The sequence below is a fragment of the Callithrix jacchus genome, chromosome 9 (genome assembly GCF_049354715.1).
Source record: "Callithrix jacchus isolate 240 chromosome 9, calJac240_pri, whole genome shotgun sequence".
NCBI lineage: Eukaryota > Metazoa > Chordata > Mammalia > Primates > Cebidae > Callithrix > Callithrix jacchus.
In genome coordinates this window covers 106584287-106597035 of record NC_133510.1, presented here as the reverse complement: position 1 = coordinate 106597035, position 12749 = coordinate 106584287, and the positions used below count along the sequence as shown (strand labels likewise).

The window sequence follows — 12749 nt, the reverse complement described above, 5'->3', positions numbered from 1 at the left end:
CTAGGTGATTTTGCATTCAGTTCTGCTAATCTCCGCCATCCAGGTGGCATGGATGTGACAGAACTGGCTTGGTAGGTATCATCATCCTCACTGTACTGTTGAGGAAAGTGAGGTCCAGAGAGGTTAAGTAACTTGCCCACAGTCACACAGCTGGAAAGTTTCAAAGCACGGAGTGCTGCAATTGAAACCCAGCTCAGACTGAGTTGTTTTCACAAATGCCACACTATCAGCTGGAGATAACAGGCCTCAGTTCAGAGTTTAGATATGGGTTGGCTCCGTCTACAGGTAACACAGTGACTTTGTGTCATTAAGGGCCATCCCCTCACAGACCTACCTGGCTGTCCCATTGCTGTATTCACAGGTGGCATGGATGTGACAGAACTGGATGTAGGGCCCACAGGCCGAGGTCTGCTTATTGCAGAGTCTCCCAGCAGAGCCGTCTCTGCATGTGCCAGTGAGGCAGGCCCCGTCACTGTCTATCCTGTTATCGCATGTTCCGTGAACGCACAGGCATTCTGAAAGAGGAGGAGGAGGGACATCCATCCAGGACTTGGGGACAAGCCGAGCACTGAGGCAGAGCACCCTGGTGGAGGACAGGGACCATCTCCTCTCACCCCCCACTCACTCTTGTCAAACCACAGTCTGGGGGCTGAGCCGGAGGAAGCCTCGGGCTGCTATTTCTTAGTTTCAAGTGTTCTCAGCATGCCTGGGACAGCCCCTGGAGAGCTTACTTGTCCCATCCAGGAGGGGAAGAACTTGGTCTCAGAACTCCTTTAAGGCTGAGCACAGTGGCTCATGCCTGTAATCCCAGTACTCAAGGAGGCTGATGTGGGAGGACTGCTTGAGCTTGGGAGTTTGAGACCAGCCTGGGTAACATGGTGAAACCCTGTCTCTCCAAAAAATACAAAATTAGCTGGGCATGATGGTGTGCGCTTGTGGTCCCAGTTACTGGAGAGGCTGAGAGTTGGGAGGATCACTTGAGCCTGTGAGGTCAAGGCTGCAGTGAGCTATGACTGCATCACTGTACTCCCGCCTATTCAACAGAGTGAGACCCTGACTCCAAAAAAAAAAAAAAAAAAAGAAGAAAAGAAAAGAAAAAAAAAAATAACTCCTTTTTATCTACTGTGTGTAGAGTGTGGGGAAGAAGAGGGTGTGACGCTTTGAAAGAGGCCAAGGAATTCCATTTTCTACTACTTCCTGGTTGGAGAGTTTAGCCTGGAAATTTTTCACCGTTCATGAAGAGTTTATTCTGGAATAAACGGAAGTGGTCTCCCATGCTGGCAGGGCTCCTGGTGTATAGCTAATGCGTTTCTTTTTCACTCTATCTCAGGAAACCAATGATAATCAATGGGCGATGTCTGGGCACTGACTTGATTCAAGGCACTGGGTCAGCCTTCTACACACACCATCTCATTAATAGTCACCAGTCCCAGCAGGTAGGTATTTTTTTTTTTGAGGTGGAGTTTCACTCTTGTTACCCAGGCTGGAGTGCAATGGCACGATCTCAGCTCACTGCAACCTCCACCTCCTGGGTTCAAGCAATTCTCTTGCCTCAGCCTCCCAAGTAGCTGGGACTACAGGCATGTACCACCATGCCCAGCTAATTTTTGTATTTTTAGTAGAGACAGGGTTTCACCATGTTGACCAGGATGGTCTCGATCTCTTGACCTCGTGATCCACTCTCCTCGGCCTCCCAAAATGCTGGGATTATAGGCGTGAGCCACTGCGCCCGGCCCAGACAGGTACTTTTATAACCCCCGTTTTTCAGATGAGGAAGCTGAGGCCTAAAGAGAGGAAGCAAACTGCCCAACTTGCTGCTAAATTCCCAGGGAGAAACTTGAATTGGGATTCAAAGTCCATTTCTGTTTGTGGCTGTGTAAACACCGTAGATCATTATATGAACTGCTTTTCTAATCACTGTTATCCCCTTCAACCGTAGCTGCTGCATTTGCTTTCAATTACAGGTATTTAAAAATCACAACACAGGCCGCTTCATCCGACTCAGGTTCCTATACATGTGGGAGTGAAAAGGACCTGGAGATTCTCAAAGGCACATGACAAGGATTGAGGGGGCTTGGAAAAGGATCAGAAATAAAGGAATCTGGAGTTTAGCCCCAGAAAGGACCCATCGGAGAGGAATTAGTGTGGGTGCTTGGAGCCAACATCCAGGAAAGAGAAGACAGACACTAGTGAACGGGGCTGGAAAACCACAGCTGGATTTAAAGCAAACAACAGTTTTTACACAATTTTAGTTAAGTCAGTGCCTTATTTGCAAGGAATAAGACCCCTGTGTGAGACTGTGTGCAGCTGTAGCCCTGGAATGAGGGGTATGACAGCTAGAAGCCCACCGCCCCATCCCAGCCTTGGTGTCCTGCCGGGCTGGCCTCAGACAAACACCGACATCATCTGGCCATGGGATAAACCCTGATTTTTTTCTTCCTCTAATATGGAAATCTATTTTGGCAAAAAGAACATTGGAAAGGATTCAGCAGCCTCGAACCTGCTGTGCTCTGCTTTCCCATCCATCCTGAGAGTTATTTGTGAAGCTCAAATAAAGTAGGAGAGCAAAAGGGTTGTGTGTTTCATAACAAATGCATGGAGTTAGTAGCGATAGTAACAAGCAGCTTTGCTTGATGACTTGCTCGGTGCAAGCACTGTGCTAAAAGCCCCAAATGATGGTCTAACTTAATCCTGCCAGAAACCTATAATGTAGGTACCACTATTAACTTCATTTTATAGGTCAAGAAATTGAGCCGTTTTCTAAGATCAGACAGTTGGTAGGCTGGAGCGTGGGGACTTCAGGTTGGTCTGACTCCGCAATGAGCTGTTAGCTTAGAATATATGTCAAAAATATACATATATTTATTTAAATATACACAGGATGTCATTTTAAAGAACAGAATGCATTTTCTGAGATTATCTAACTTCACGTTTTTCAATGCCTATTGTGGTGGAACTTTCTACATGTTTTATAAGCTTCTTGATATTTATGTCACTGTACTTAGACTAACAGCAACAATAGTAGTGAGATAAGGGCACGTGTTTTGTACTAGGTATGGTTCTAAGGCAAGTGATTTTTATTTATAGTACTAACCTTAAAAGGCACTTGATATTATTACCATCCCATTTTACAGATGAAGAAATTGAGGCCTAGGGAAGTATAGTAACTTGCCCAAGGTCACACACCTGGCAAATAAAGGAGCTGATGGAGTAGGTCTGTCTAAAAGGTAGGGAGTGAATCTGATTCTTTTTTCTTTTTTTTTTTTGAGATGAAGTCTCACTGTTACCCAGGAGTGCAGAGGCTTGATCTTGGCTCACTGCAACCTCTGCCTCCTGGGTTCAAGTGATTCTCCTGCCTCAGCCTCTGGAATAGCTGGAATTACAGATACCCGCCACTACACCTGGCTAATTTTTGTATTTTTAGTAGAGATGGGGTTTTGCTGTGTTGCCCAGGCCTGTCTCAAACTCCTGACCTCAAGTGATCCACCTGCCTCAGCCTCCCAAAGTGCTGGGATTACAGGAATGAGCCACTGTGTCTGGCCTGAATATGTTTTTTGATGCAGAGTACACCATCACTTCAAGAATGTGGAGAACCCTTTGGACAGTGGTCTTCAAAGTGTGCTCCCAGCCCAGCAGTGTTGGTGTCCCCTGGGAACTTTTTAGAAATTCAAATTCTGAAGACCCACTGGGGCCCTAATGAATCAGAAACTCTGCAGGCGGGGCTCAGGGCTCAGCCCTCTGACACATGCTCCAGTTTGAGAAGCAAAGCTTAAGGAACGCTCTGTGATGATGGCGTGCCCCAAGCAAAGGGCTCCTGAGACACCAGCCCTGCACCGGTAGCTTGCTGCAGTGCCAGAGGGAACCTTGCGTAGGAGTGGAAGGAAGCTCTGGAAGGGCCACTTACTTTTGCTACACCGAGGTCCGTATTTATTGGGATCAGAGCAGAACTGACACTGGGAGCCTTGGAAGCCCTCCTCACAAACGCACATCCCACTGCCGCCGAGGCCATCTGCACACTGGGAGCAAAGGCAGGCCCCATGGGCCATTAGAACACATACTTCTCAGGTGTTTCCTTTTCACAGCCTGACTTCTTTGAATTCAGATTAACTCTCACTTGACATGACCCTTTGGGACTCCTCATGGAAAGTGAAGTCGTGTGATACCAGGGAGGATGCTAAAGCAGTGCCCAGCTTGGGAATCCTGAACCAGGATTTAGAACTTTAAGGGAAGTCACTCAAGGGGGTGTCACAATGCTGAACTGGGAACCTTTCAACAACGCTTAAGGGATACATGATAAGATAGGTGCCTGCAGAATGAGTGACTGGCCTTTCTCTTTTTACATTCTCACTTGCTCAGCTCTGTGACTCCAAACTGCAGTGTTTCCTCTCTTCAGTGGTAGATATATCTGCCTCCCACCTCCCTAACCCCGGCAAGGTCATGTCCATGCTGATTGACAGCAGCGTTGGGGGTGGGGCCTTTCTAACCCCTGGCCACAGTCAGTACTGGCCTCTCCCTATTCTCCTTGTCCACATGGTGTCCCCACTCATGGCTGTACTCGCCCCTTGAAAGAGCCATGTTTTAAATGTGGGTTTATTAAATGCACAGATCTATAATTTCCCCATATAAACCACAGATACTTTTGCCTCCAAGCTAGATGAGTTAAGTTTTGGCTGTCACATTTCACTAGGTTTTGCTTTTAGGTTCAAAAAAGCAATCACTAGACAGAGCTATTTTTTAGTTGTCATAAAATCTCAGTTCTGGAAGGAGTCTTGAAGATCAATGCAGGGCAACCCTGATATCTCCCACGGGAGGAACGTGAGGCCTAGAGATCCTTGTTGAGTTGGTCAAGGTCCTGCAGCCCGCAATAGCGAAGCAGAGGCGAGAGGCATCCCAGGAATCTCTTTCTCCCATCCCCACATCCCAGACCCGGATTCCTTCTGCTACAGACCCTGCTGTTCTTTTAGAAAGGGATCATTTCTTTTGCTTCCTGGGAAGAGTAGCCGGCACTGTGTCATATTTTGGTTTGGAAGTTTTAAAAATCATTGTTTGATTTGACTTAAGGAAAGCCAGTCTTCGGTATTCACCTGTCCATTTCCCGAGCATGGATTTGAGAAGCCTCCTGGACACTGGTTGCAGTCGGGTCCATAGAAGCCTTTGCAGCACTTTGGAATCTGAGAAACAAAAATGCGTGTTGCCCTTTGAAACCCCAGGCCGAGCACCACTTCCTCAAAGGGGATGCCTTTTAATTCCCATGATTATACTAAACCATATTTGCCTCTCCTTTGAGCTCGCCCTTTTCTTTGGTGATTGATGGCGTGGCTAGTGCTCAGTCATCTGGTCATCAGGACTCTACTGAGCCCCTCCTTGGGCGCTGGCCTGGCTTTAACACTGTGTGAACGGACAGAGGGAGGCTTGTGGAGCCAATGTTCTAAGTCAGGGAAGAGTCAATGCACGAATTTTAAAAAAATAGTAAAACAAGACCTGGCTGGGTGTGGTGGCTCATGCCTGTAATCCCAGCACTTTGGGAGGCTGAGGCGTGTGGATCACCTGAGGTCAGGAGTTTGAGGCCAGCCTGACCAAAATGGAGAAACCCCATCTTTACTAAAAACACAAAATTAGCCAGATGTAGTGGCACATGCCTGTAATCTCAGCTACTCAGGAGGCTGAGGCAGGAGAATTGTTTGACACCAGGAGGCAGAGATTGCATTGAGCCAAGATCACACCACTGCACTCCAGCCTGGGCAACAAGAGCAAAACTCCATCTCAAAACAAAACAAAACAAATCAAAACCATTTCAGAGAATGGTGAGTGCTGAGAAAACAAAGTATCATCCAGTGGTGGCAGATAAGGGCCAGAAGTCAGGTGGGCATTAGGGAGGCCACTGTGGATTGGTGGTGACAGGGCTAGTTAATGGAGACTCAGAAGATGAGTTAGCCTCAGGGAACTCTGGAAGAGCATTCAGAGGGAGGGAATGGCAAGTGTGTATGCTCTGAGGTAGGACTGGGGGTGAGAGGCAGGTCAGAGCCACAGGCAGAGGGTGGGCCATGTGGGGAAGCATCAAGTGTTGGTGTTAAGAGGGTAGGGAGCCATGGGAGGCTGTTCTGTGATGCAGGGAAGGGGATGGTCAGGTCACCATCTGAAGAATCTACCTTTGCTTCCCCTGCAGGAAGACAACACCAAGCACGGGCCACCTGTGATCACACAGACCCTAGGACCCAAGAGCGTGGCCCTGGAGCTACCTGGCCCTACTAGCTTAGATGGGACCTTGGCCATGCTCTCCTCACCTTCACGGTGCCATTGCAGTACCGGGCACAGCCGCTCTTCAGGCTCCTAAACCTGCCACTGTAGACACATCTGTGTGTGAAGAGTGCCTGGGAGAAAGCCAAGGAGGGAAAGCATGGCAGTCAGCATGTTTTAGGCACACACCCTCTGTAGACACTTCCTGTTCTACTTCTATTTCACCACTGAAGTCAGGAGAGAGTGTGGACCACGCTAGCAGAACTGGGTCTACATCAAACTGTGGGCACCCTCTTTTAGGCCTGTTCCCTTGTTGGTGGGATGCGGGCCAGGGTTTGCACCATCCGTGGCTATGGATCTTTACTCCCTCTTCCATGCCATGGCAGATGTCTCTAAGCAGAAAATATTTTCTGTTCATTCTGGATGTGGTCTAGTCTTTCTTTCCGATCTACAGCCATCCCTAAGATCCTCCTATAGAGACGTGGTGGAGCCAGCAAAGAGTCTATCTACATTTCGTTGAAAGATTTGCCAAACAAAGTAGTGAAAGTCTGAGTTTTCCTCTTAGGAGTGGGGCAGACTTATATGCATCCTTCCATTCTCTAAACAATGATGCCCACTCCAAATTATCCAGAACTGACATTTACTGAGAACCGTTTATGGGCCAGACACATTGCACAGAGTTCATCAATCTTCAATTCCATATGGATGTTTTTCATGCCATTTTTTATAGATAAAGAAACTGAGGCCCAGACAGGTTAAATTATTTTTTTCCATGAAACACTGCTGGTAAGCTTAAGGTCTAGAGAATGGGTCTTATCATGTACTGACTTTAGGATCACAATTATATACTCTGTGGGCCTCAGCTGCCTAATCTGTAAAATATCAAGAAATATTGATGAGATAATGCTGATGGCAAGTTTTGTCATGAACTTGGTCTCTGGCTCAAATTTTGTTTTAGGTAATTGTTGATGTCAAGCTTACCCCTTCATCTTAGGCTCTTGCTCAAGAAGAGAGCAATGAGACCTTCCTAGGCTATAAAATACTAAAATATTAGCTATATGAAGGAATGCTGAGGTCACTAGGAAGGAGCACTACAGTCCTTTTTTGGGTGATGTCTCAGGATAATTAACCAGGTGTGGGTCATGGGATCCCGGGAGGGTAATTGGAGGGCTACTTTTGGCTTCTACCCTTGTGTCTCATTCCCTCCCTCTCCCCCAAGCAAGACTAGAATGGTGATGAAACACACAGAACAAATCATGGTTCTGCCATGTCAGCTGTGTGACCTTGTACAAGGTGGTTTATGTTTCCCTGCCTTCGTGCCCCAATCATCCATTGATTATGGTGATAATATACGTACCATGTGGGCTGCTGCATAAAGCATTTAGAACAATATCTGGCACACAGCAATCACTGTGACACCTGCCAGCACAATTTTCTCTTCTCTTCCCCCTCACATTCCCTGACTGACAGCATCCTGAAGGACTCAGGGGTAATGGCTTCATTAAACAAAATAAATATCTGAACACCTGCACCTATTTAATTTTAATGCTTTGCTTTACTAAATACATCACACTAGAATCACAATAAAGAGCTCATAACCTTCCTTAGTGATCTATCCTAGCATTTAATGCCACTCCTGGTCAGTAAGTTCTTTCTTGTGATAAACTTAAAGGCAAAAATTTCTATCATTGTTTGTGCCTTAGAATACTTTGCTTTTTACCCCCAATAGAGTGCTTGGCATATTGTGCAATGATCATTCGATAGATCATTGCACAACTATCTGTTTTCCTTTTTAGATGGAGCTTCTCAAGGTAAAAGTAAAACAAAACTATTTCTTATTCATCCTCATGCCTCTGGAACCAAGCACTATGTCTGATATACGATCAATCCTCAATGTGTACAGAATTCAATTAAACCTGGACATTATTGATAGTCTCAGTATTATTTTCTTGATATTTCTTGTATATCTCTGCAGAAGAGTGCTTGGGAAGAACAAATATTAGGACTTGTTTACAGACGGTTCTGCACAATATGCCAGTACCACTCAAAAGTGGACATCTGTAGTATTACAGCCCCAAAAGGGAAAAAGAAGAGAGGAACTGAGTGACTGCTTGATTTAGGTATTGTGCTTGCGTTTTTATCTATGTGAATCTTTTTGTTGTTATTAACATTTATAGATGGAGAAAATTAGAGTAAAAAGGTTAAACAATATCTCTAGGGTCAATAAACAAGGATTCAAACACAGGTTTGTGGGATCTCTTTCTACCATCCCCCGCATAGTAGGCTAAGAGCCCATCTTATATTACCCCAGCTGCAATTAATATCTTCCAAAGAAGGAAGGAAGGTAGGTTGAGAAACCACACCAGTGGGGTTGCTTGGATCTGTGCTTTTATGAAGCTGTACACTCACCGTGGGCTCAGAGTTAGGAGGACATCTGCTCCAGTACACCAGAGCACAGCTTACACAAGTGCCCTGGAGGGAAAGACAGGAGGTCAGTGCAGGTATCCCTGTGAGAGGGAGCAGTGGTGACAGTGCTGTCTCTGGTTTCATGCTTCCCTCCCTGTGAAGGAAACCCCACTGAGCCATGATTCTTCCCTCTCTCTCCCCCACCCCTTCAACCATGATCCTAGCCTCCCCCCTCCCCCTACCCCCACACCAATGACTCGACCATGGAGAAAAGGAGTTAAGTCCCTGCTGGGGTTGGGGGTGGGTTGGGGGAGTTTGGGAGAGAAAACTGAGCCTGCGTAGAGCAGCCCCTTTCTTTACTTCTTTCAGAGCCAGCCTGTCCACAGGCTCCAGGCTTCTGATCAATTCTCTGCATGCAGGAAGGCACCTGCCTTTGAGGAGACATTGCAGTTATTCAGCTGTCCTAAGGGTGAAGTATTAGCTTTGATTACAGACTTAAGGATATGTCCTGCAATTAGCTTAGCAGCAATATGGCCAAACACTGAAGCTCTGCCTTTTAGTCTCCTGGATTCTCCTCCCCTGGTTCATGGGTGATGGAATTGGGTGTGTGCCTCCAATCCCTCCAGATTCGCTCTGACCTTCTCCACCTGGTTCTGTGCCCCAGAAGGTAGACTGTGAAGGATGGTCTCTCAAGCTTCTTAGCCAGCTTCTGACTGGCTTTGGCCAATGTAAGTCACTAGTAGGATTTTGGTGGGTAGGAGGACAACAAGGCCAAGGATTTAATCCCTGCTCCCTCCCTGCTGTGGCACCATCCCTACAGCTCCTGATGGAGGTCACCTCTTCCATGCTTCTCGCTCTCACTGGGTTCAGGTAACTCCACGCCCTACCCCTGGGCTCTTTGGTCCCTAGTGGCAATGGCTTCCTGCATCTCCCTCGAAGCTCCAGCAAAACTTGTTTCTTTCCTCGGCCCTGTCCACACCTCTGCAGTAGCTCCATCATTAGAATCTCTTCGTTTGGACCATCTCAGATAGATTCTCTTTCTTGCAGGGACCCTAACTAGCACAGTGTTAAAACTCTAAACTCCAAACATACATGCCCAAAGGCAGCTATGGATTCAGCCTGGTAAACACTGAGACTTCCGGAAGGTACCAGCTGCTTCTGCTCTTTGCTTGTCTACTAAATACGTTCCAGAGAATAATGCATTTGGACTTTTGATGGACCCACTCAAAACCATTCTAAACTATGTAGAGCAAATAGATTCAACTTTAAAGATAGAGAAAACAGTAAAGGAAGAGTTCACTCTAAGGCAGCTATTGAAAGTTCTTTTCCTTATGTATCCAAAATTCTTTGGGCTGTAGCTAAAACCCATATCTAGATTCTGGTCTTTAGGGGGATGGTGAATAAGCTTTTGAACCATTTGAACTAGAACAGGTGATGAACCTGCTCAATCCTTGTTTCCAAAGAATGAACCAAACATGTATTGCTGCTGGGGAACTGGCTAGGAAAGTGACCATGTTTCTGTTCTCTTAAAAAGGGATTCTGATGATGGAATCAAACTCTGCAGATGGCATCTGACTGGCACAGAGGATCAGCTCTGTCCTCTATGGCCTAAATCACATTAGAGTCATTGCATCAATTAAAACATCTAGAATTAAAAGTATCAGCCACAATCCTATGCCAGATGCTTGGCCAGCTATTTCCAGCCTTCATAATAAGAAGAGGAATCAATAAAACAAAAAATAAGTAAAATAAGACAATTTTTTCGTGTTTAATGCTCATGTTCCAAGGATATTGTGAGCAATCACTGATGTATTACTGAAGCATCCTGAAAAGAAAGGCCCAGACCTATTATTGTTAAAACCTGCAGTTATGTTTTCCATGGGAACTGAAATGGGGCAGGTACAGCAGTACTGGAATTTCAGGTGCTTTGATTAAAACTGGGTGAGCCAAAAAGTTGCTATGGAAGTAGGAAAGGCTAGAGGGTACAGAAGCTTATAAGGAAACAGAAAGTTTGGTTTTTTTGAAAAGGACTGCAGAAAGATGGTTGATTGGCTAGGCCAGAGCAGCTACCTGAGAAAAAAATCTATTTTAAGTCTCTCTTAGAGTAAAGCTGTGAGTCTGGAGCAAGATGGACCCAGGTGACAGGGGCAGGGAAGGAAGAGGCAGGAGACTTATCCTGAATCCCAGGAGTTAGAAAACCCTGATCGCATCCCAGAGCTCTGGTGTAGAGGGGTAAATAATATCTCTCCACAAACTTGTGTCCCCTGGAACCTCAGAATATTCTTGTTGGGCAATAAGGTCTTTGCAGATGTAATTAGTTAAGCTAACATGAAGTCCTGCTGAATTAGGGTGGGCCCTAAATACAATGATTGATGTCCTTATAAAAAGAGAAGAGGTGGGTGGGTGCTCAGGCCTGTAATCCCAGCATTTTGGGAGGCCGAGGTGAGAGGATCCCTTAAGCCCAGGAGTTTGAGACCAGCTTATGCAAAATGGTGAAACCCCATCTCTACAATAAAAAAGAAAGAAGAAAAAAAACTAGCCAGGCATGGTGGTGTGCATCTGTCATTTCCAGACTGGGCAACACAGTGAGACCCTTGCAGCTACATGCCACAGAACGCCAAGGATTGTTGGGATCTCCCAGAATCCAGAAGAAGGACAGAAAAATCCACCCACCCATCTTGTTTTCAGACTTGTGGCTTCCGGAATTGTGATAGAATAAATTACTGTTGTGGTAAGCCTCCCAGTTTGTGGTAATTCATTATGGCAGCTCTGAGGAGCCAATATTCCCTGGGCAGCATTATCGTTGTGGAAATTCCAAGGAACAGTGGTTCATGGTTTATGATGTGGAACTTCAGAACAGCCTCCATCTTCATTAAGACGGAAACCCTTTGGAGACAAGCTTCCTGAAGTCAAACTTTATTTGACACTTCTCTCAGAATTGTGAGGAGTGGGACACTGTCTGCCCTGAGGCGCTGTTTGGGGGCCCTTACTTATTTTCCTAGTTTTCTTACCAGTTTCATCTCTCTCTTTGTTTCATCACATCGATGGGGCAGAATTGGGATGATGGAGGGAGGTATGAGAACTCCAGTCAGTGTGTAAATTCGGCCATTTTTCGCAGTGATCTCAATTTCTTCCATTGCCACATTATTTGCCAGAATCTGTCCCTGGAAAGAAGCAATGACATCTCTAATTCTGTAGTGCAGGAACGCCAGTGATCCCCAGACAGACTGTGGCAACTTCGCTAAAAAGCCCTCAACATCACTTAACCTTTCATTGGCGAGTAGGTTGCTATTACAAGGGTTTGGCTGACAGGGAAAGATTGCATCTGTTCAGTGAATTCTTGACTATCACCAGGCAAGGATGCCCTTGTAGAGATGTTTCTTGCAGGTGCAGGTCTAAGTAAGAATTAGAATTATTCAAGCTCTGCAATTTACTTGCTGGGAGACTGAGGGAATGTGTTCTCTTTCTGGGTCCATAAGGGGGCGTAGTTTTAAGGGCAAGAATTTTCCAGTGCCATGCCCCCTCCCATCTGTCTCCATCGTGGAGATTTAATGGTTTATGATTGAATTTTGCGGGTGCGGGAAGAAACTAAGAGTCAATTACTCCAGCGGAAGTTCTAAGGAACTCCTTTCATTGGCCAGGGATCTTAGAGAAGGTTAGGGTTCCTCCCAGGTTAAAAGTCCTCTTCTTCCACACCCCGTTGGACTCCATGTTTGGGTCCCCTTCCACGAACACTCACTTCATGGAAGCCGTCTTTCTTTCTTCTGGATTTCCTCTCTCGAGTCCCCTTCCACACTCTCTCGTGGAAGCCTGTCTTGTCCTCCTAAACTCCACCTCTCACTATTCCCTAACACTCTCGTGGAAACTGCTTTCCTCTCCTGGATTCCATCTGTCTGGATTCTCTCACTCAGTGTGAGAGTTAGCTGTTTCTCTCTTTAAATAAACCACTTTCTACGAACACTTTTAAGTCCCGCATTTACTGCGCACTGCACCGTGGTCCCCTCTCTCATTCTTGAGAGGGCAGGAGACCAAGAACCTGGAGAAATGTCCTCTCAGGGGAGCTGAGGGCACCCTGAACCCCAATATTACAAGACCTTGGGCAAATC

The 12749-nt window shown here is 46.2% G+C and overlaps 1 protein-coding gene across 2 annotated transcripts in view; it reads right to left on the bottom strand.

The window, feature by feature from the left end:
* The window catches only part of STAB2 (stabilin 2), a 189258-nt gene that overhangs the window by 100360 nt on the left and 76149 nt on the right, over nucleotides 1-12749 (bottom strand). For both annotated transcript variants that reach the window (XR_013522061.1, XM_035257427.3), the window contains exons 18-23: nucleotides 11655-11807; nucleotides 8647-8709; nucleotides 6285-6371; nucleotides 5085-5171; nucleotides 3905-4016; nucleotides 335-515 (exon numbers count right to left, since the gene is read on the bottom strand). Coding sequence is in view for 1 of the 2 variants with exons in the window: in XM_035257427.3 (XP_035113318.3) it covers nucleotides 335-515; nucleotides 3905-4016; nucleotides 5085-5171; nucleotides 6285-6371; nucleotides 8647-8709; nucleotides 11655-11807 (683 nt within the window). In the remaining variant the exon portion in view is untranslated. The remainder of the gene's footprint in view (nucleotides 1-334; nucleotides 516-3904; nucleotides 4017-5084; nucleotides 5172-6284; nucleotides 6372-8646; nucleotides 8710-11654; nucleotides 11808-12749) is intronic.